Genomic DNA, 24557 nt, shown 5'->3' on the forward strand with positions numbered 1-24557 from the left:
TCCTTTCATCTCACATCTTTTCGGTTTGGCTGTTTCTAAGCAAACCACCTCCCTCTGGATTTCTAAGGCCATTTCCTTTTGTTATTCTTTTCATGGCAAATTTCTGTCTGCTTCATTTAGAGCTCATTCCACTAGAGCAATTGCCTCTTCTGGTGCCTTCTTCTAGGGGTTGGACACCATTCCATCTTCAAAGCTATTACTTGGTCTTCAGTGCATACCTTTACTAATCATTATAAGTTGGATATGGTTTCTAGGGCCAGAGCAGGTTTTGCTGAAACCATTTTGTGTGGGCTTGTTGAAGGCTCTTCTCAGCCTTCCACCTCCCTTCTGTTTCTTGAGTTTTTTACTCTTCCCTTCTGCATTGAATACTGCAACAGTTATATAGAAGGACATATTACAGTTGTGTAAAATCTTACCATAACAGTCGATGTCCTTTTCGTCATTGTTGCAATATTCACTCCCTCCCTCCAACCCCCTCTTGTTTATTCTGCATTTTTTTTCCTTCTGAATGTGCATGGAATCCTTGGTCCTTTGACAACGGTTCTCTTCTGGGGCAATTCAGTATGGATAGTTGCATCTATATGTCCCTTTTATGCCCTTCGTTTTGCATGAGGAACATAAATGTTATGTATGGTGCAAACAAGATCTCTTTTCTACTTTAAATATGTCAGATCCACATCTGAAGGCATCCTTAGGCTCCCAGAACTACAGTGACAACTTTCCGCCTTGCCAACATTACTGTAGAAGGTGCACAAATAAGCAAATAGTATAGGTTTATGGGTAACATAATGCCCTCTTGGTTAGTGTTGTCAAGGTAACAGTAGACCAGTGTATAGCAGTCTTTTGATCAAGTACAACTTCAAACTTTCAGTTTAAGTAGTGCCTGTTACACTACTAGGTGGTTTGCTTAGAAACAGCCAAACCAAAAATACCTGAGATGAAAGGAAACAAAAAGCTGATCAGACTTACAAATAGACCTAGTTTTATCCAAATAGTACTTGAGCTGTCTGTGCAAATCCATGGTATGCAGGACTCTCTCAGTAGCAGACTGGGGAAAAGGAAAAAGTTTTCATATTGCACCAAATTTGCATTGGGTTGTGCATGTTACCCCCAGAACTCCTACAAAAGTAAACAGTCAACAAGGGCCAGAATGCACCCTGTATCAAATTACATGAATAAGCAAATAAATTGCAAAGGTTAATTTTGGCCTAGGTATCTGTTATTTACAGTATGGCAACATATGTAGTAACAACATAGTTTATAGCTATTATGTGGAACAAGATTAAATTTGATTTGTCAAGTGAATACTCACTTGAATGAAAGTAAATGAAAACTCAAGAGCTGACAATCAAATTGGATGACAGTTAAATATGGAAAACGTTTACATTTTTATTCTATATGTGGGGTGAAGCAAATCCTCTGCACCCCACTATGCATGGACTGTGCCTACCACTTCCTTAAAAATATATTCCAACTCTAGGGTCACCACTGGTAATGAAGCAGTGTCAAATATTTCACAAATCCCATCCTCACTGCGTTTCCAGTCAAAATAATATTAGATAAATCAGCTTGGAGGTAGAATATCCTTGCACTTGGCTGAAAAATGGTTGTACTGACTATGTGCAAAAGGATTAATGACTGAGAGTGATTCAGATACCACTTTGCACTGAGCATAAGCAGTTTATGACAGCCAGCAGGTGGTTTGCATTCTGCAACCCCCAATGGTCCAAAACACAGTCTAGAAAAAGTTTCCAGCAAAGATGGCTCACACGGTGGCAATCCTGTAGCTCAGCACTGCATGATGATATTTTTAACATACTTCTTTATTTTTGTGCAGCTAGTGTACTGATAATAAATTTGTGTTTAGATGTAGCTGTGCTATGAAGTTTCAGCTCATATTACAGTTTCTGTTTAACTGTGGTGCCGAGCCAAAGAGCCCAGACTGTGAACCAGACAACTCGATCTTGAGTAGCAGTTCAGGTGGTGGGGATGGATGAAAATGAATGGCTTATGGCTTACCTACCCCTGGGAGAGAGGGTTGTCACGACAACAAGGACTATTACCACAAGGATGTGGGCTTGGTTTTCCAAAGGCAGTGATGGTAGCCCTTGGGATGCATGTGTGGGAGCATGTTGAGTCTTGGGAGGTTGAATGAACACTCCAGTGATGCAGCTGCTCATGTCTGTCATCATGGAGTGGTATTAGATCTACAAAAGAAACAGCATCATAGCCAGTGCTCTCACTGACAGAGGGCTACAAAGAGGAGCAGCACTGAATAATTCCCTGCCCTAGGGACAATTATGGTCTGTCCTGAAACAGGGATGTCCCAGGAAGTCGAATGGAAGACTTAGTTTTGTCAGGGGCATAAACTCCTTCCTGGGTGTCTAGATATCATCTTCCTCCAGTTTGCTGTTGCTTGGCTACAGATGGGGACCCTTTCTCTGAGAATAAATGGGCTTGAGGCCTAATGGAGGAGGGCTAGATGGTCAGCAGACATAGAAGAAAAAAAAACACTTAGAAAAACATATTTCATTCTATAATGTAAACTAAATTTAGTTTGGCCATCCATTTATACTTCAAGTAGCTAAATGAGTGACACCTCCCACCCTGTTATTGCTATTATGTCATATTGCTATGCAATGTCTCACTCAGTGTGTCATAGCTACAGTATGCTCCATAATGGTTTTGCTGCAGCACTCCAGCCTGGCTAACTATTCATGAAGGCTGCACTCAGAGCCTACTTTTTGAATCACATGAATGGTAAGTATTAGCTGAGAAGCTTATTGTAGGTTTGATGGTAACTGAATGGCATTTTTAAAATCCTGGCTAAAGGGCCAGACAAACATGTGGCATGAATTATGCTTTTCAGACCATATAATTACCTGAACTTATGTTGACTTACCAAAGGAAATTTGAGTGCAATTACTGTGAAACTAAACCACTGGAAGCCACTTTCTGTGAACATCCAAGTATTGTTTGCAGGGAAACAAACCCCCATGCATCCCTAGCTCCCAAATCTATATATACCAACACCACAGTTCCGCAACAGTGGGGCAGTATACAAAATCCATTAGTGCTGAAAATGGCTTTCAGAGACATTACTTTGTGGTACTTCTACTTGCAGTAACTGCCATCTTGCAACTAACTAGTTTCCATTTACCCTATTATACTATTAACTGGTAAAGGATTTCTGTCTCAAGCCTTGCCTGTTAAGTTTAGTACCCATCAAGTGCTGAATGCCTGAGTCATCGTCATCATCATCATCATCATCATCATCATCATCCTTGGTTTGTAAAAGGATTGAAACTTACCTGGAAGGCATTGCTATAACATGTGCTGATGAAGTTATGATGCTGAAAAATAAGACATTTCCTGGTCATCTTGCCTCTTTTCTCTTGGGTGACATGGCTCCTTAAACCAAAACCAAAGGTGTCTGGTTATAGGTCTCACATGTTTATAATCCTTTTACCCAATAGGTAACAATTCATAACTATTAACAAGGATTGTCATTTGCTTCAAGTATACAAAAGTCTTTCTGCACTTCAACAGTCCTTTTACTAGAAAAGCTCATCCTGGCTCTACCATAATTTGCTGTGAGGGAAAGGTTAGTTTGTGTTTGCTTTCTTGTACTTTGTGTTACTTTATTTCCTATTTTGCAAATTGTGATTAATTTTCTTTACACTGTGTTTTACTTGTATTCTGTTTTTAATTGCATATTTAAAGTAGGAAAGAGACCACAACTGTCTCTCTTGTAAGTTACACAGAAATTAAGTTTTTCCCAACCCTCCCACCATGGTGCTGTTGTGTTTTTAAACTCAACTGTCTTTCTAGTTGCTTACCTTTATGTTGATTTGACCACATATCTCCTTCCCTCTCCACTTTCATTGGTTATTGCCTAATTACAACATTAATAATATCCACCTAAGTTCAAACCCAGTGGTGAGAGATTTAGGCACACAAGTTGATAGCAGCCTTAACTTTGATCAACAGGTGTCCACAGTAGTAAGGAAGGCCTTTTACATTGCACACCTCATAAGCAAGGATATAGCATCTAATGCTAAGGAGGTTATAACTCCCCTGTATGTGTCTCTCATCAGACCAATAATAGAGTACAATGCTCCTTTCTGTATGTACCTCACCAGACATCTGCAGCAACTGGAGAGACCTCAGGAGTTTCTCACCAAGAAAATCAAGGGCCTACAACACATGACCTACAAGGACAGACTGAAGGCCCTATCACTTTACTCAGTATCACAGAGGAGACTTGTGCCTGGCCTGTGGAGCAGTCACAGACCCAGCCTTGATAAAGCTGCACATCCGCAAATCCAATGGGACAATATTCACTCACTCTAGGGATCTTAACCTAGCCTGCGATATTAACAAGACATACTGGAGAGACAAATATGTCTCCCAGAGGTTGCCACTCCTCTGGAACAAACTCCCAATTCATGTAAAACAGAGCTCCTCAATGATACTATTTAAGTGTAACCTGGACAGTTGGATGGGAAACCATAAATTTGCACTGGAGTTTTCACCAATGTCCCTCTTAGATGGGCAGCCAGTGCTGATCTTGGATTCACACACAAACATAGACTATATATTTTGGTCCATAAGGGAACAAGGGTATAACATGGCTAGGCTTGTAGAGACCTTAGGGCCAGTAGCCTAGTAACCTCCTATGATCTTATGATCCTATGATCCTATTGTGATTAAGCACAAAATTATCATTTTGTGAAGTCAGTCCCCTTCAACTATTTAAATTTATTGTCCATACCACTGTATTCCACAGAACCAGAATACAAAGTGCCCACCCCTTCCAGTCTGCCTTGCTCTTTTAAAATCAGTGGCTATCCACTTTGATAGCTTAAACTTAAGTTACCCCCTCTTTAATATCTAACTGCTTAGTGCACACTGCATCTCTTAGGATATTAAACCATTTTTCCATCTTATATTTAAAATCTGCAACATCTACTCCAAGACCACCAATTACTAGAGAGGCACATTCTGCCTCTCAGTAGTCATCTTGGGATTTTTGCATCTGTTTTGCTCCTGGTGAGAGAAGGCGCATAGGAACATTATTTCCTGAGGACTGCTGATCACCGTAAAGTCTAATAACTGCCTCATAGGTGCCAGTTTGGAATTTTTGCTTATAGTTTGCTCCTGGTGAGAGGAGTAGAGTGCATTGATTTCTAATTCTTTCTGGTTGGGAAGTGAGTGTCTATGCTTGACCTTCCTGATTGGTCTGGCATCTACCAGCAAAAGGCTATAACAACCCTACAGACCCTTACATCAGATGGGATGAGACTATGGTTCACCAAACAGGCTGTGGTCTGACTCTCATCTTGGGATTAGTTCTGTTTTGCTTCTGTTGAGAGAAGAAGCAAAGAAGCATTGTATCCCACAGAGTGAAGCTTTGGTGAGAGAAGTACTAGTAGCATTCAGGCAGTAACCATTCAGGTGACTCTCCTCTTTTCATCACTTTTGATAAGTTATTTTTTTCTTTTCAGTTAAATACTGCTTGATTGGCTTTTAACTTCAGAATATTTGCCTAAATACTTTATAAGTGAATCATCAGGATCTACTTATTAGTTTTCCATCAAGTGTTTTGCAGTGCCCTGTATAGCCACAGACATCTTGAGTTGATATTTTTCCTGTAAAAGCACCACTGAGATTTCACCAATACCTAGATGCATATAGGACAAGCACTACCTCCAGAATTGCAAACCAGATACTCCTGACATTAGTTTATATTCTCACTCCAACTGTCTAATCAATAAAAAAGGGTTTGTTGCCATGGGTATGAACTTTTCCACTATCTCCATTACCAGCTTGGTGGATATGGGCATCCTGAGGCAATGTAGAAATTGCCTCATGTTTATTGACAACCAGTTAATTCTCAAACAAACTGATATGGTATGTGAGAGATGTATTTACACAATGTCACTGGAAGCAAAGCTCTCACATAAAAGCACTCCTAATGTCAATAAGGTTGTCAATAGTACACACGCTGCACCTAACATGCACAATTCAAACCAGACACACAGACCCACATATGCTGTGGCACTTAAATGTAACCAACCTAAACCCCAAAGACCTCCTAGATGAAGTGCATATAAATACCTTCAGCATCCCAAATGCACTCTTTCAAAACAACACTCACATCAACACATACAGCTGCATTTCATGGAGCCTCTACTTCAAAGCCCATAACGCAAACCACTTAGAATCCAACATTCTAGTCACTGGAGACTCCATTGTGAGACACACTGATGTCACTCTCACCAGGCTACGTAAGGAGAAAGTCTCAGTCAGCTGCTTATCAGGGGCCAGGATCCAGCACATTATGCACACACTCAGGTCACTGGACCACAAGTACCACTATGACTTAGTCATAGTCAATGGGTGTGTAAATGACCTGAGACATACCTCCCTAGACTATATGAAGAGAGACATCTTGGAGCTCTTGGAATGTGTATCCCAGGCTGGTATGAGCCTAGCATTTTACCTTCTCCAGGATGATGCCACAATATGAACAAAAGATGACTGACTTTAATAACTGACTTAAGTTCTGGTATTATTCTAAGGGGATACAATATTTGTCAGCATGGAAGAAGATGGTCAAAAGAGCTTTGTCAAGGATGGTCTGCATAGAGCAGACACTAAAAACAACCACAAAGCCTTCTATAGTTATATGAAAAATCTCCATGGCAATACCCAGGTTTGCTCTGAGTTGCTGCACAATCGTACATCCTATACTGAGCCAACAGATATTGCCAACATACTGTCCGACAGATTCAGCGCTAACATTACCCCTCTCTCCCCCTCTAAAGGATCAATCACAATACTGGAAGAATGCCAGGCACCCAGCATTACTGCAGCACAGGTTAAAGCTGCATTGTCCAAGGCCAACAATACAGCTTCCATGGGACCCGACAATATCCCTGGATGTGTTCTATATGAACTATAAAGTGAACTGGCACCACATCTGTGTGCCCTGTTCAATCACAGCCTCACCTCAGGCTTTGCCCCTACCAAATGGCACACTGCTACAGTCATCCCTCTCCATAAAGGGGGAGCGACTACAGACCCTGTGAATTATCGCCCCATTAGTCTGACAAGTCTGATATGTAAGGCTATGAAGCACATCATCATGAACCTAATTAACAAGGATATAGGGAATCTCCAAACTCTAGACCCCACTCAATTTGGTTTTGTGAAAGGTAGATCATGCCTGCTCAAACTGGTTGACTTCTTTAAGTCACTCACCAGAGCTGTGGATGAGGGCAAGGCAGTTCATACAACCCACCTTGATCTGGCCAAGGCCTTTGATACCATTCCCCACTCAGGAATTGTTGTTAAACTCACCAAACTAGGCATCAACCCCTATATCACTTGGTGGGTTGCAAATTGGCTCACAGATAGAACCCACAGTGTGAAAGTAACGGACTGCAAGTCAGACTGCCAACCAGTTACGATTGGAGTCCCACAGGGATTGGTCCTGGATCCTCTCCTGTTTGGCATCTACTTCTCACAAGTCCAGGCCAACACGGAGGGACTCTGGCTGACCAGGTCCGCAGATGACTGCAAGCTGGGAGTCATTATTAACTCCCTAAGTGCTGTAGGCATCCTACAGAAAGGCCTCATGGAGACCAATGACTGGTGTCAAAACCATGGACTTAAGCGTAATGCCAAAAAAAATGCATCGTCATCCCCTTTGGGAAAAAAATCAGCTCCCACTAATTACCACATTGATGGGAGCCCACTGAACACTGAAGGCATTATAAGAGATCTGGGGACACAGGTTGACAGCAACCTCTCCTTCGACCACCACATTACCACTGTGGTCAGAAAGTCCTTCTATGTGGCACATCTCATTACCAAGGGTTTTGCATCCAGGAAGAAAGAGGTCATCATCTCTCTCTACTCTTCCCTCATTAGGCCAATCATCAAGTATAATGCCCCATTTGACATGTACCTCACTAGACACATGCAACAGCTGGAAAGGCCACAAAAGTACCTCACAAAGAGGATCCTAGGCCTTAAACACATGTTGTACATGGACAGACTCAAAAACCTCCAGCTACTCTCTGTCTCATATCGTCTACTAAGAGGCGAGCTCTGCTTGACTTACAAAGCCATGTCTAATCCAGCTCTGTTAGAAATGCCACATCTAAAGAAATCCCAATCCCTCCACACCACACACTCCAGGGACCTCAACCTCATTAGCACAATCAACAGAACATGCTAGAGAGACAGGTTCATAACACAGAGACTGCCTATGCTCTAGAATAGACTTCCCATACATGTCCAGCAGAGCACCTCACTGGCCCTCTTCAAGAGAAATCTTGATGAGTGGATGGGAAATATAAAGTTCACCCCAGGGCTCACTCCAGTGGCTCTACTTGATAGAGAGAAAGTTACACAGAAATGAAGTTTTTCCCAACCCTCCCACCAAGGTGCTGTTGTGTTTTTAAACTCAACTGTCTTTCTAGTTGCTTGCCCTTATGTTGATTTGACCACATATCTCCTTCCCTATCCTCTTTCATTGGTTATTGGCTAATTACAACATTAATAATATCCACCTAAGTTCAAACCCAGTGGTGAGAGATTTAGGCACACAAGTTGATAGCAGCCTTAATTTTGATCAACAGGTGTCCACAGTAGTAAGGAAGGCCTTTTACATTGCACACCTCATAAGCAAGGATATAGAATCTAATGTTAAGGAGGTTATAACTCCCCTGTACGTGTCTCTCATCAGACCAATAATAGAGTACAATGCTCCTTTCTGTATGTACCTCACCAGACATCTGCAGCAACTGGAGAGACCTCAGGAGTTTCTCACCAAGAAAATCAAGGGCCTACAACACATGACCTACAAGGACAGACTGAAGGCCCTATCACTTTACTCAGTATCACAGAGGAGACTTGTGCCTGGCCTGCAGAGCAGTCACAGACCCTGCCTTGATAAAGCTGCACATCCGCAATTCCAGTGGGACAATATTCACTCACTCTAGGGATCTTAACCTAGCCTGCGATATTAACAAGACATACTAGAGAGACAGATATGTCTCCCAGAGGTTGCCACTCCTCTGGAACAAACTCCCAATTCATGTAAAACAGATCTCCTCAATGATACTATTTAAGTCTAACCTGGACAGTTGGATGGGAAACCATAAATTTACTCTGGAGTTTTCACCAATGTCCCACTTAGTTGGGCAGCCAGTGCTGATCTTAGATTCACACACAAACATAGACTATATATTTTGGTCCATAAGGGAACAAGGGTATAACATGGCTAGGCTTGTAGAGGCCTTAGGGCCAGTAGCCTAGTAACCTCCTATGATCTTATGATCCTATGATCCTATTGAGATTAAGCACAAAATTATCATTTTGTGAAGTCAATCCCCTTCAGCTATTTAAATTTATTGTCCATACCACTGTATTCCACAGAACCAGAATACAAAGTGCCCACCCCTTCCAGTCTGTCTTGCTCTTTTAAAATCAGTGGCTATCCACTTTGATAGCTTAAACTTAAGTTACCCCCTCTTTAATATCTAACTGCTTAGTGCACACTGCATTTCTTAAGATATTAAACCATTTTTCCATCTTGTATTTAAAATCTGCAACATCTACTCCAAGACCACCAATTACTAGAGAGGCACATTCTGCCTCTCAGTAGTCATCTTGGGATTTGTGCATCTGTTTTGCTCCTAGTGAGAGAAGGCGCATAGGAACATTATTTCCTGAGGACTGCTGATCACTGTAAAGTCTAATAACTGCCTCATAGGTGCCAGTTTGGAATTTTTGCTTATAGTTTGCTCCTGGTGAGAGAAGGAGTAGAGTGCATTGATTCCTAACTCTTTCTGGTTGGGAAGTGAGTGTCTGTGCTTGACCTTCCTGATTGGTCTGGCATCTACCAGCAAAAGGCTATAACAAGCCTACAGACCCTTACATCAGATGGGACGAGACTATGGTTCACCAAACAGGCTGTGGTCTGACTCTCATCTTGGGATTAGTTCTGTTTTGCTTCTGTTGAGAGAAGAAGCAAAGAAGCATTGTATCCCACAGAGTGAAGCTTTGGTGAGAGAAGTACTAGTAGCATTCAGGCAGTAACCATTCAGGTGACTCTCCTCTTTTCATCACTTTTGATAAGCTATTTTTTTCTTTTCAGTTAAATACTGCTTGATTGGCTTTTAACTTCAGAATATTTGCCTAAATACTTTATAAGTGAATCATCAGGATCTACTTATTAGTTTTCCATCAAGTGTTTTGCAGTGCCCTGTATAGCCACAGACATCTTGAGTTGATATTTTTCCTGTAAAAGCACCACTGAGATTTCACCAATACCTAGGTGCATATAGGACAAGCACTACCTCCAGAGTTGCAAACCAGATACTCCTGACATTAGTTTATAGTCTCACTCCAACTGTCTAATCAATAAAAAAGGGTCTGTTGCCATGATTATGAACTTTCCCACTATCTCCATTACCAGCTTGGTGGATATGGGCATCCTGAGGCAATGTAGAAATTGCCTCATGTTTATTGACAACCAGTTAATTCTCAAACAAACTGATATGGTATGTGAGAGATGTATTTACACAATGTCACTGGAAGCAAAGCTCTCACATAAAAGCACTCCTAATGTCAATAAGGTTGTCAATAGTACACACGCTGCACCTAACATGCACAATTCAAACCAGACACACAGACCCACATATGCTGTGGCACTTAAATGTAACCAACCTAAACCCCAAAGACCTCCTAGATGAAGTGCATATAAATACCTTCAGCATCCCAAATGCACTCTTTCAAAACAACACTCACAACACATACAGCCGCATTTCATGGAGCCTCTACTTCAAAGCCCATAACGCAAACCACTTAGAATCCAACATTCTAGTCACTGGAGACTCCATTGTGAGACACACTGATGTCACTCTCACCAGGCTAAGTAAGGAGAAAGTCACAGTCAGTAGCTTATCAGGGGCCAGGATCCAGCACATTATGCACGCACTCAGGTCACTGGACCACAAGTACCACTATGACTTAGTCATAGTCCATGGGTGTGTAAATGACCTGAGACATACCTCCCTAGACTATATGAAGAGAGACATCTTGGAGCTCTTGGAATGTGTATCCCAGGCTGGTATGAGCCTAGCATTTTACCTTCTCCAAGGATGATGCCACAATATGAAGAAAAGATGACTGACTTTAATAACTGGCTTAAGTTCTGGTATTATTCTAAGGGGGTACAATATTTGTCAACATGGAAGAAGATGGTCAAAAGACCTTGCTGCTTTGTCAAGGATGGTCTGCATGCAGCAGACACTAAAAACAACCACAAAGCCTTCTATAGTTATATGAAAAATCTCCATGGCAATACCCAGGTTTGCTCTGAGTTACTGCACAATCGTACATCCTATACTGAGCCAACAGATATTGCCAACATACTGTCCGACAGATTCAGCGCTAACATTATCCCTCTCTCACCCTCTAAAGGATCAATCACAATACTGGAAGAATGCCAGGCACCCAGCATTACTGCAGCACAGGTTAAAGCTGCATTGTCCAAGGCCAACAATACAGCTTCCATGGGACCCGACAATATCCCTGGATGTGTTCTATATGAACTATAAAGTGAACTGGCACCACATCTGTGTGCCCTGTTCAATCACAGCCTCACCTCAGGCTTTGTCCCTACCAAATGGCACACTGCTACAGTCATCCCTCTCCATAAAGGGGGAGTGGCTACAGACCCTGGGAATTATCGCCCCATTAGCCTGACAAGTCTGATATGTAAGGCTATAAAGCACATCATCATGGACCTAATTAACAAGGATATAGGGAATCTCCAAACTCTAGATCCCACGCAATTTGGTTTTGTGAAAGGTAGATCATGCCTGCTCAAACTGGTTGACTTCTTTAAGTCAGTCACCAGAGCTGTGGATGAGGGCAAGGCAGTTCATACAACCCACCTTGATCTGGCCAAGGCCTTTGATACCATTCCCCACTCAGGAATTGTTGTTAAACTCACCAAACTAGGCATCAACCCCTATATCACTTGGTGGGTTGCAAATTGGCTCACAGATAGAACCCACAGTGTGAAAGTAATGGACTGCAAGTCAGACTGCCAACCAGTTACGAGTGGAGTCCCACAGGGATCGGTCCTGGATCCTCTCCTGTTTGGCATCTACTTCTCACAAGTCCAGGCGAACATGGAGGGACTCTGGCTGACCAGGTCCACAGATGACTGCAAGCTGGGAGTCATTATTAACTCCCTAAGTGCTGTAGGCATCCTACAGAAAGGCCTCACGGAGACCAATGACTGGTGTCAAAACCATGGTCTTTAGCTTAATGCCAAAAAAATGCATCGTCATCCCCTTTGGGAAAAAAACTCAGCTCCCACTAATTACCACATTGATGGGAGCCCACTGAACACTGAAGGCATTATAAGAGATCTGGGGACACAGGTTGACAGCAACCTCTCCTTCGACCAACCACATTACCACTGTGCTCAGAAAGTCCTTCTATGTGGCACATCTCATTACCAAGGGTTTTGCATCCAGGAAGAAAGAGGTCATCATCTCTCTCTACTCTTCCCTCATTAGGCCAATCATCGAGTATAATGCCCCATTTGACATGTACCTCACTAGACACATGCAACAGCTGGAAAGGCCACAAAAGTACCTCACAAAGAGGATCCTAGGCCTTAAACACATGTTGTATATGGACAGACTCAAAAAACTCCAGCTACTCTCTGTCTCATATCGTCTACTAAGAGGCGAGCTCTGCTTGACTTATAAAGCCATGTCTAACCCAGCTCTGTTAGAAATGCCACATCTAAAGAAATCCCAATCCCTCCACACCACACACTCCAGGGACCTCAACCTCATTAGCACAATCAACAAAACATGCTGGAGGGACAGGTTCATAACACAGAGACTGCCCATGCTCTGGAATAGACTTCCCATACATGTCCAGCAGAGCACCTCACTGGCCCTCTTCAAGAGAAATCTTGATGAGTGGATGGGAAATATAAAGTTCACCCCAGGGATCACTCCAGTGGCTCGACTTGATAGAGACACTGGGAACTAACGTCGGGTGGCACGATGCCAGGGCAGTTCTATGGGCTAGGCTTGTAAAGGCTCCAGGGCCATTAGCCTAGTACACACATATGAACCTATTAACCTCTCCCCTCTAGGCTTTTGAATATTAGCTAAAACATTGCCCACCCCATAGTACCTTTTCTTTAGGAAATGCCAAACAAAATACTTCCAATAGAGAAAATCAAAATCAAGAACATCTAAAGGTGTTACTGCTCAATGCTAGAAATCTAAACAAAAAAACTCTACTCCCTAGAAGCTTTCTTCAACCTAGAGAATCTGTGCAGTCATGGAGGCATGTTTAAAGCCACTCAGAGCACACTGATAGTGCAAGGTTATAATGCCTTCCACACATTTAGAACAGCTACTACACAGACAGGGACTAAAGGTGGAGGTGTCTCGATTTATGTCAGAAATAAATGTGCCTCAAGGCTGGTCAAACAGGACAATGCAGCAGAATGCACTTCAGCTTCTCCACATTCAAATCAACACAGTTAAAATCCAATACCACTTCCTTGCAAGCTATAGGTCCCCCTCTATGACCCAGGAAACACATACCATGTATTTAAACTTATTGGAAACACCATCCAACCCAAAATCCCTATTAATGGGTGAAATTAATTACCCCACTATTAACTGGGCATCATATATGACACCAAATGTACAGGCACAGAGACTCGTGGATTTTGTAAACAAAAACTCCTTGGACCAGACTGCAATACACCAACAAGGGTTGCAACCAGACTGGATCTGGTCCTCACTAATATGGGAGAGTGCTACACACACCCTAGTGTAATATATTTTCTGGTAAAGTTAGACGACAAAATGGTCTCCTTTGAAGTCAAAATAAAACCTGGAACCCCAGCTAACCCTGGAATATTCAGGAACTACTCTAAGGCTAACTTCCTACTATTAAGTGACAACCCAGCAAAATTTCAGGCCCTCATAAACACTGAGAACACTGCTGCCTACACAGAACTGTTCACAGAAACCCTATAGAAGCATATTAATAGCTGCATAGAGGCAGCTATACCCACCAGGAAGAAGTACAGAACTAATTCAAAAAACAAGCCACCCTGGTGGAATCCCATCATCAACAGTCTGTATAATAGAAGGAAGAAAATCGTGGCAAAAATTAGGTGCAGCAATCAGTAGGATAAAATCACTGTCATCAAACTAAACAAGCAACTCAGAAAACAAATAAAGTCTACCAAAGCCAAATTTGAGGTATATATGGTCTCCCAGTCCAAGGAAAACCACAAGGCATTCTTTAGCTATGTCCACAACCTCAAAGGCAATACACAGTCATTTACAGAGCTCATTGTAAATGGAGCCACCTATCCTGAGCCAGAAGATATAGCAAACCTACTGGCTAACAAATTCAGCTCACACTTTACCCATCACTCCCCATCAATCCTCCCTCAGGAAATATCTTTGAATATAACTCTCCCTGCTATCATTAAGGAACAGGTCCTTAATGCTCTCTCTCTCTCTCTCTCTCTCTCTCTCTCTTTCTCTCTCTCAGGGCACGAACACTGCATAAATGGGCCCAGACAAAATCGCATGAAACATGATCTATCAGGCCCTCTGGAATTGCTATGTAACTGTAGCCTCCAAACTGGCTTCATATCTCATAGATGGGCAAAAGCAACAGTCATTCCTCTGCACAACGGTGGGCCATCTTCAAACCCTGGAAACTATAGCCCCATAAGCCTCACTAGTCTCATATGCAAAGCCAGGGAAATAATTATTATGGACATGATCAATATTGACATAGAAAACCTTCAGAAACTGGAGCCAACCTAATTTGGTTTCATCAAGTATAGGTCATGCCTCATGGACTTCTTTAAGAAGGTCATCAAAGCAATGGATGAGGGCAAAATGGTTCATACTGAATACCTTGACCTGGCAATGGCATTTGACACAATCACCCACTCAGGCATTGTTGACAAACTGAAGAGGTTACGTACAAACCCTTATGTCACCTGGTGGATAGCCAGCTGGCTAACAGACAGGACCCAGGAAGTTAGAATTGGGGAGTCCACCTCTACAAAGAGGCCAGTCACAAGTGGAATCATCAGGGATCGGTCCTGGAACTGCTCCTTTTTAGCATTTACTTCTCTGAAGTCAAGGTCAATGTCAATGGCCTCTGGCTGACTAAATATGCAGATGATTGCAAATTAGGAGATGTCATTGAATCACCCAATGACAGAAATGACCTCTGTCTCCTGATAGGCTCGAAAAAGAGGCGGGTTGTTATTCTTTGTGTCTCATTGGGAAGCTATGACTCTGAGAAGATCTTTAATTATGTTGAATGGGTGTGAATAGGAAGTAACAGAGGAGACCCCTATTGGTCAGAAGAGAGGCTTGCCATTTTTCCAGCCTAGGACTGGCTGAACTGAAGAACTACTGAAGACTATCGCAATTAATTGGATATCCCATATGGGATTTTTAAATAGGATCATTTGACCAGGGTTTTATTAAGTGATTGGATGACTGCTTTTTAAATATGGACACTCAGGATTTATTTTTCAGAATCTGAAGAAGGCATTATGCCAAAAGTGCTTGTCCTGTTTCTGAGTTTTCAGTTGGATTGTTCATTAAAGATTTTATTTTTATTTTTGTCTATCTATGGTGATACACTCTTTGTTTTTTCTGGACTGACAGAAATGTTCTCCAAGAAGGGCTGACTCAGACAAACAACTGTTGCCAGAGCCATGGGCTAAAACTAAATGCCAAGAAATGCATAATAGTATCCTTCAGGAAGCCATTCAACCCTGGTAACTATCATATTGACAACATTCCCATAAGTGTTAATGCAGCAATCAGGGAATTGGCAACACACACAGACAAGTAATCTGGCCTTTGACTATCACATGTCTACAGTAGTGAGGAAATCCTTCTATGCTGTGCAACTTATAAACAAAAGTATGGTATCTGGGTTCATGGAAGTCATTGTTCCACTGTATTAGGCATTCATCAGACCTGTCATTGAGTACAATGCCCTCTTTGGCATGTACTTAACCAGGCATATCCAACAATTGGAAAATTCACAGAGGTTCCTCATGAAATGAATACAGGGCATAAGTAACATGTCCTATGCAGACCGCCTCAAGGCCTTATCCCTGTATTCTGCCTCCTACAGGTTCTTTAGGGGAGATCTATGCCTGGCATACAAGGCATTGTCAGACCCCACTCTGATGGACCTCCTGCGTATATGCAAAATGAAGAGCACCAGAGTTACCCATTCTAAAGACTTAAACCTTCCATGTGATATAAATAGGACCTGCTGGATAGACAGGTATGTATCTCAGAGACTACCCCTTTTCTGGAACAGACTCATTATCCATGTAAAACAGAGTTCCTCTCTTATCCATTTCAAGCGTAACTTCAACACTTGGACAGGGGACAGGAAATTCATCCCTGATTTGGCACCTATGTATATAATGGACACAGTCACCTTGTAAATGGTTCATCTCCCAGACCCCTGCTTGTAAATGTTTTACCTCCCAAGCCCCTGTTTACACTTATCAAGGGTACCAGAGCTAGTCAGATATTTAGGATGCATGGCTAGGCTTAAAAAGGCCCTTGTGGTTTTTAGCCTAGTAACTACCCATGAACCTATGAACCTGTATGAATACTGATCTTACAGTGCAATACAAAATTAGATGTCAGAGAAATGTATTAACAGATGAAGTATCTCTTGTCTTAGGAAACCTTCATGAGGAGATAAATCTGTGGAAAGGATACTATCTTGTCAAATGTTTTTATTCATATTGCATGTATCACTGCACATAACAAACAAAACTTAATTCTAGGTTGAAGTGCTTATATTTCCAGATCTTGTGATTGGGGGACATCTTAGGACTTTGCTTTTCAGATGGACAGTGTAGTGGTGTAGCAGTAGCATTGTCACCTCACAGCAAGAGGTTCTCCGGTTCGATTCTTGGCTGAGGTGCCTCCTGTGTGGAGTCTGCATGTCATCCCTGCATTCATGTGGGTTTCCTCCAGATGCTCCGTTTCCCTCCCATGTTACAAAGACATGCACCTGGAGCATTTCTCCCCGGGCCTCCACTGAAAATTGGCTTTGTTCCAAGTTGGACTTTCCCAGTTAACAAATGTTAAATAAATAAATAAAAATAGCCTAGCAGCTATCTGCTCAAAAACTCTATGGTCTATTAATGGACCATACCTAGCCACTGGACCTTGTTGGATTAAGAATCATTGTTTTAGTTTTTTACCTCCATTCAGGAAAGAGCTCAGATTGTGAAACTCTAATGTTTGCTGTGTTAATATGCATTGCTTTTCTCAAGATCGATATTTTCATTCTTCTTATCATCATCCTGACTAAAGAAAAATGGCAGAGGCAGCTGCAGCAAATTTCTACCACAGATGAGCATCTGCTTTGATTATACTGTCTAGACCCAGAACAAACTAACACTTGCTGCATTTATAGAAGGTTTAACAGAACTACCCAGCATCACTGACATCAGTATCAACATATTTCTTTTAGAAAAACAGCCTCTTGTTGGGCAATCCTTATCTTTAGCACAAACACAGCTCCTTTTGGAACAGTCCTTAGCTGTTGCTGAGGCAAAACTCTTCTGTTAGAGACTTCACACATCTTTTGAACAAGATAAGTCCAGAAGGATAAAGAATGTCAGAAGGAAAAACAATAGTACCACAAGGAGGACAGTGAGCAAAGAAAAAAATGTGCAATCTTGCTATTTGCCCCCAGTGGACCCTAGCAACAGCACCCCCATGGTTTCTGTGTTTGCTGAGAATCAGATATTCTACTCATCATCAGATACCATCCCCAGCTGGAAAGTTGTCGTGTTTCCTTCACTGGCCATCCACTGCTGAATGGTTATTTCATTTAGCTGATCATCTCTGATTGACAGGGCCAATGAGTGGGCCAGTCCTCTCACAGGCCCATGCTTAGACTGTGAGATCATCTGTCTACTGGGCATCTCCAGGGGAGTGATTTGAAGAGAAGTCTGGTGTTATTGGCCTCCCAGATCTTTACTTCTCTTCTTCTGGGAGGCCTATTTTCAGTGCATTCAGATAACAATGCACTGGTGTGCTAGACAGACAAATAAAGCAGGATGGATTTCTGCCAGTTTTTTAAGAAGACCACTTGTGAGAAGGGGCTGTCCCCAACCATTCCCAGTGACCCACAGCCTGGACAAGTTGAAGTGCATAAAAGATAAACTCATCCAGAATTTTCTGTCACCATTTTTAAGTGACTGCAAAAATGGAGTTTGCATGGGTGTAATCAGATTCATTTTTCTCAACTGACTAATTTATTTATGAGCAGATGTGAGAAATAGGAAGGCTTAAAGATATGAAAAGATGTGCAGAACTCTCAGTAATAACCACCCACTAATTAATATAATGTCTGTTTGAAAGCAGCTTATTCATTTGAAAAACAACATCTTCTCATTTATGTAAGATGCAATAGATAAAAGCAATGCACAGTTTGCACAGAGTGTATGTTGGGCAACACTTGGAGAAAGGTGTTCAAATATGGAATGTGAGATGGGTTGGGGACAGCAATTAAAGGTTGTGAGTACAGAATGAAAATCTCGGGTCTATATTATATTATTGAAAAGACAGGTCAGCGAATGGCACTTACATGGAAAATGCTGTTCAGCGATTTCGCTCTCATGGGGGGCTGTACCCCCCCCCCTGCTAATTATATATACCAACTCTGAGATCGCACTACAGTGAGGAAAGGTCAAATTTACCGATCTTCACTGTACCAAGATCTCACTATGAACAGTTCACTGAACTGCATTTTCGATGCAAGTGCTGTTCGCTGACTTGTCTTTTTGATAATATAATAGAGACCCGAAAATCTCTGTCTATGCCTTTGTGGGTATGTTGCTCCATTTTTCAGCTTTTGGAAATTTCCTATGCAGGATCTGTTTGAATGTATAAGCACTTCAAAGTACAGAAACTTCAACTCACTGGTTCCTCAAGAAACAACCTTCCAGGAAGCATTTACAGTAAATTGTTCTGAAGAGATGAACTAAAAGGGATCTTAGTATTATAGGCCCACACTATGGAATATAGTCAATGTTACAGAAAAAAAGCCATGTTGTAAAAGGAACACTGGCCCAAAGATTCCAGATTTATCTGTGTGATCATCAGCAGCCACTCCCCAATAGACTCAAGGGGGAGAACCAGGTAGTAGGGAGTCAACATCATATAGACTTGGGTCGTGGTGGGCTCTATAATCAGGTGCTTAATCATGGATACCTTCCTTAGCTGAAAATACAAGGATTTAATAACAGCTGACACCTGGTCCTTCAGTGTCAGTCTGTTACCCAGGAACACTCTTAAGAGTACATATTCAAGCTCAGCATGAATGTGCACATCAACACACTTACAATGTTCAGTGTGTATGTACATCCCGTGCTAGACATGATCTCTCCATGTGCCAGGTAGGAGGAGCTGTATTACCAGTCTATTGTTCCAAAATGGAGGTCGGATTCCATGAACTCCCTCCCCCTTGGAGGGGTGATCTGGGATCATTGTCTCATGCCCTCTCCTTCTGCTTCCTCCATGCACAAAATGCTAGCTAAACCTGGGTCATATAGGACATAGGACTCCATTCCTGTATGCTATATAGTCAGCTACTGCTAAACTATTTTTTTTCACTATTTGCCCCTCCGCCTGTGGACCATTAGCCCCCTCCTGACCAATAATCCCATTCCTTCCCTATCAGTGGAGTGAGGTTCAACAAGGATGGAGCATTATTTAAATACCCATCAGGGCTGGTTTGAGGGTTTTATAATTAAGATCTATAACTTCTTTTGACTGAATGGCTAGTGTAGCCAACAGGGGATGTGCAATGGACTGTCCATTCTGGTTGTCCCTCACTTTCTCAAGGGGTATTGCCTGCAAGCAGCTATGCCTCTCCCTTCAAGCATGATAAGTGTCCATTGGATAAATCACACCTTCCTTATGTGTCTGAACACCTGCAACCCCCCTCCCCGGAGAGTTGTGTGGGTTATGCCCTTTCATCCCCCTTCTTCCCTATCTGGCTAAACTGTTATGAAGGTCAATATTCTAGTTTGACTCTTGTGGGTTGAATGGCTTGACAAAGAAGAATGTATTGATTAGAGAGCACACCACTGAATTTCAGAATTTTGTTTGAATATTAGATTTTGAATAGATTAGATTAGATTATGAATATTAAACTGTGATAAACACACTCATACCCGAGAAAAAAAGTTCATATGCACCTCACTGTACCATCTGTAGATTATTTCCATTAGTAACAAAAGTTCTCTGAAATTCGTGATCCTTAGCATTTGCCAATACCTTTCAATATTATCGAATAAGAATTCACAAACATCAGAGAATAAAAAAAGAATAAAAAAGAATAAAAAAAAAATCTTTTTGCATTTTGATCATCTTTGTAAAATGAGCACATTTCTTAAAACTAAATACCTATGCAGGATACTTCCACGTTACAGCTGAAGTGGATTAGTATCCTATCTCATTTTTTGTAAGTAAAATATATCTCTGCATTTGACAAACTATATTTGACAAAATGTTGCATAAAATCGAGATATTTGTTATTGCATGATTGTTCACAGAGGACTGTGTCACCTCTACGATCATTGCTATACATAAACCTTAACCAATAATGCTATATAAACAAACTAATATTTAAGAAACCTGCTACAACTTGATTGTTGTAACTCAAGTGTGTCACATTTGTTCTCTACTGAGAAATTATCTATCTACTGATTTTCTATAACTGCTTATATGCTATTCATGGCCATGGCTTTAATGCAGACATGCAATAGCTGAAAGACAGAACAAATTGTGTATGGGATGTTGGTCCATTACATGGAATACCCACACCTACACATACAATGAGACTCAACCACAGGCAGAAAATACTAAGGACAGGTTTTTGACATGTCTTTGGAGTAGGGGAAGAAACTTGAGATCTTGATGATACTCCTCACAAACATGGGGAAAACATGCAAACTCCACACATAAGACATCCACCTAAAAATAAAATATAGTATGCTACTGATAAATTACTTTAAATGTTGATAAGCCCACATGGACTGTGATCTTGCAGTTTCATTATACTAACAAAAATAATTTTTGGGAAAACACAGAATTTGGGAGTTAGTGACAGACAGTTCGGAAACTGGCCACTCTCAGAGAAGCTCCCACAAAACATTATCTCAGGAAACAATAGGAGAATGTGCCTGGTTCCCTAGGCAGGTTTTACCATTTCACTATATATAATACTTTGGGTCACAAATGAAAACTGTTTGTTGGAACAGTTGCACTTATGTAGTCACATAACAAATAGAAGGAGTTAGTGACAGACAGTTCAGAAACTGGCCACTCTCAGAGAAGCTCCCACAAAACATTATCTCAGGAAACAATAGGAGAATGTGCCTGGTTCCCTAGGCAGGTTTTATCATTTCACTATATATAATACTTTGGGTCACAAATGAAAACTGTTTGTTGGAACAGTTGCACTTATGTAGTCACATAACAAATAGAGTAATAAATATTGTGTAAGAGAAACACAGCTTTCCTGATTAACTAAACAGTCATTTATGTCATAAGGCAGACTGTGAAAATTCAACTGTGAAGAAGTAATTCAAGAGGCAAGAAGTGTAACCACCTACACATTCCAGTTAGTTTGATGAGCATAATAATAAAATGGCTTAGGAAGGAAAAACATCCTGCTCATAAACGTGTGTTTATGGGTTTTAACCATCTTCAAACAACAACTGACAATGCCTTATATGAAAAGTATTTCACAGGTTTGAAATCTGATAAGCAGTCTTACCTGGGTTATACATCTAGTATCTTCTGGTACATAAAGATAAAACGACATAGTGAAAAACAGAGTTGTTGAATTGATACTTGGAGCCCTGCAAAGTAACTTGTTGAGTATCATGAAAAGTAAAGAAATGGTTAACTAGGAGTATTTACATAACGGACTGGAAACTGGAGTAAATGTGCATACTAGTCAAACTGATATCTAAGTAGGGAATGAAGCAAGTCTAATATTAAAGGATGCCTGGTTTACCACAATGCAAACTGAAGCTCCGTGAAACACACCCATGCATGTATGCACCGCGCACGCATATTAAACATTCTCATAAAATCTCATCATATTTTGAATAGAATTAGCTGCCTGCAGAACTTGCTTAACAGCACCTCAAACTACTACAGCATGTCTGTTGGAAATGAAATAAAATAAACTCACCTTTAAATACCTCCATACGTAAGCGTGGACTTATAAGCTACAGTATTTCTATGTCAAGATTATTCCACCTCTGTGGTTTGGATTCAAAAAATAGTTTAAGTCATAAATCTAAGTATCTTCCTGTTAAAATGTTAAGAGAGGCTATGTTAAGACTGCCACAATTAAAATGGCATATACCACAAGTGTGCACCTGACTATACAAATAAATATTTAAAAAGGCAAAGACAACATAAATAACACACATAGAAACATTGCTGACAGGCTAGACACCCCACATAATGTAATGGCTACAATGCCAAGCTATAGATAGTGGTAATGTCTTGAAAAAGTTAAAAAAAATTAACAAGTCACAAAGAAAATAATGTTATATTATTACCTCGCCTAGGCCAGCTTCCATCCAGGTTGGCATCCTGAAAAAGGGGAATCTGAAATAGTAAGAAGAAGAAGAAATTGGGGGAAGTAATTCTATTTCTGGGATATGTTCCCCAAAATTCTGATCAAAGATCCTTGGAGAAAAAAAAGAAGGCAAAAAACGGCGGAACCATGGGTGCTGAATTGCCACATCCATTCTGTCACTCAGTGCTAAAACAGATAAACGACAGAAGAACAGTGAGCTTTAGTTCAGTATACAGTCAACTACAAAGTGCTTTATATATATTCACTGATGGCATGTACCCTCACTTTGAACTTTCTGGAAAACTGATGTAAGGTGTTTTTGTTCTTCAACCTCACTGGCTCATTCCACATAACAAAGATTGATTATTTGAGGGATTTCAGTTTGACACATGTCCTTTGTTCGCATTATTTAAAAAATTCATTTTTGTCTCGTGAAAGAGAGGCTGTGCTGTCCAGTTCTTGGTCTGTGTTTGGAGAGGAGCCCTGCAGACTTGGCTGGAAGTCAAAGTTGCACAGTGTGATACTAAGAACCATTTCAGTCACTCAGTCTGGATATACACTGAACACAGCAAGGCAACTTATCTTTAAAGAACAGAAATAGGTCTCAGGTTTTCCCACAATACTTAACTACTAATGAAAGGCGTGTGCAATCCAAGCACCTGTTCTGTTATGATATATATGATGGTCTAGTAAAGGTGTCAACTGTGTTTTTCCTGGAGCTTTTAATCTACACTTACTGTTCTGTGAGTTTTTAATTAACCTTGTTGTTTATCTGCTATATACAATGTTCCCATAAATAAAGGAAGGTCATTTTTAGTATGGTTTCAGTTTAATTTTCTGGGAGCTACCCAATAAATGATTTTAATGTTTGATTCCTTATATTTTCCCCATATAGTCTCTTGTGCGAAAGTTAAAAGGCATGAAAGCCTCATCTGAATCATTAGCTGCATCACCATTCCGGTTATCCAAACTTTGGGATAAAATTCTGAAATAAATTTAATGGACAGAGAATGACAATAGAGGAAACCGAGTTTTAATTTCTTCTGGCTTTTGAGTAACACATTCAAGACATTTGTATTTACTTCTACAGGGTAAGACAAGATCAGTAGGCTATTAAATGATTTACTTTGAGGTTGTGGGAATGAAACCCATATTTACCACTTTAATTGTTAGACTGATTTGCAGAGCAAAGCAGGATTCAATGATTTCTTAACAGGATTATTTTAAAATATATTTTTATGTTAGCAAAACAGGAATATTTCTTTTGTCTTTTAGTTACACCTAGTTGAAAACAATTAAATATTTTTAGTTAGATATATTCTATACAGTAAAATAGCTTAAATGTGATTTATATGTTATATGTGTATGTTATGATAGTTATTCAAAATTACTAGCTTTCTGAACTCTGTGCAATGCAGTGATCAGAAATGACAATAAAACAGCTAAGAGGATAAAATATTCTTGATAGTATAGTGACATAAAGTTTAAATAGTACACATGAAACTGAATTAAAAAAGGCAATCAAGCAATGAAAGCAAGTTCTAGAGATGAGCCTGTACATCAGACCTTATGTAATTTAGTGTGCTTGATGCCTTATGACCTTAATTGTGATGTAATACCTCTCAACTGTACAGATTTTCGCAGAATGTCCAGATTTTTGCTTCATATTTTTGGTCTGTTTCTCATAAAATTGTGCTTTTCTGGCAAATCACTGGGAAATCATTGAGGGTTAGTCAGAAAATAATGACAGACATGAGTTTCAGACTTCACACCCTTCCAAAAATTCATGCTAATGCAAAACC

At 40.8% G+C, this 24557-nt stretch overlaps 1 protein-coding gene across 3 annotated transcripts in view; it reads right to left on the bottom strand.

Annotated features, from left to right (window-relative positions):
* CRYAB (crystallin alpha B) overlaps nucleotides 1–23280 on the bottom strand; it is a 73512-nt gene extending 50232 nt beyond the window's left edge. The window contains exons 1-2 of one of the 3 annotated variants that reach the window (XM_044081006.1): nucleotides 23035–23280; nucleotides 22736–22941 (exon numbers count right to left, since the gene is read on the bottom strand). In XM_044081006.1, the coding sequence (XP_043936941.1) occupies nucleotides 22736–22927 (192 nt within the window). In that variant the 5' untranslated portion in view covers nucleotides 22928–22941; nucleotides 23035–23280. Of the gene's footprint in view, nucleotides 1–22735; nucleotides 23002–23034 lie in introns of those variants that run through there. The other 2 variants (XM_044081005.1, XM_044081007.1) reach the window with 2 other exon arrangements.
* Nucleotides 23281–24557: the final 1277 nt, after the last annotated feature.

Source organism: Protopterus annectens, chromosome 8.part0 (genome assembly GCF_019279795.1).
Source record: "Protopterus annectens isolate FY-2018-M chromosome 8.part0, PAN1.0, whole genome shotgun sequence".
NCBI lineage: Eukaryota > Metazoa > Chordata > Ceratodontiformes > Protopteridae > Protopterus > Protopterus annectens.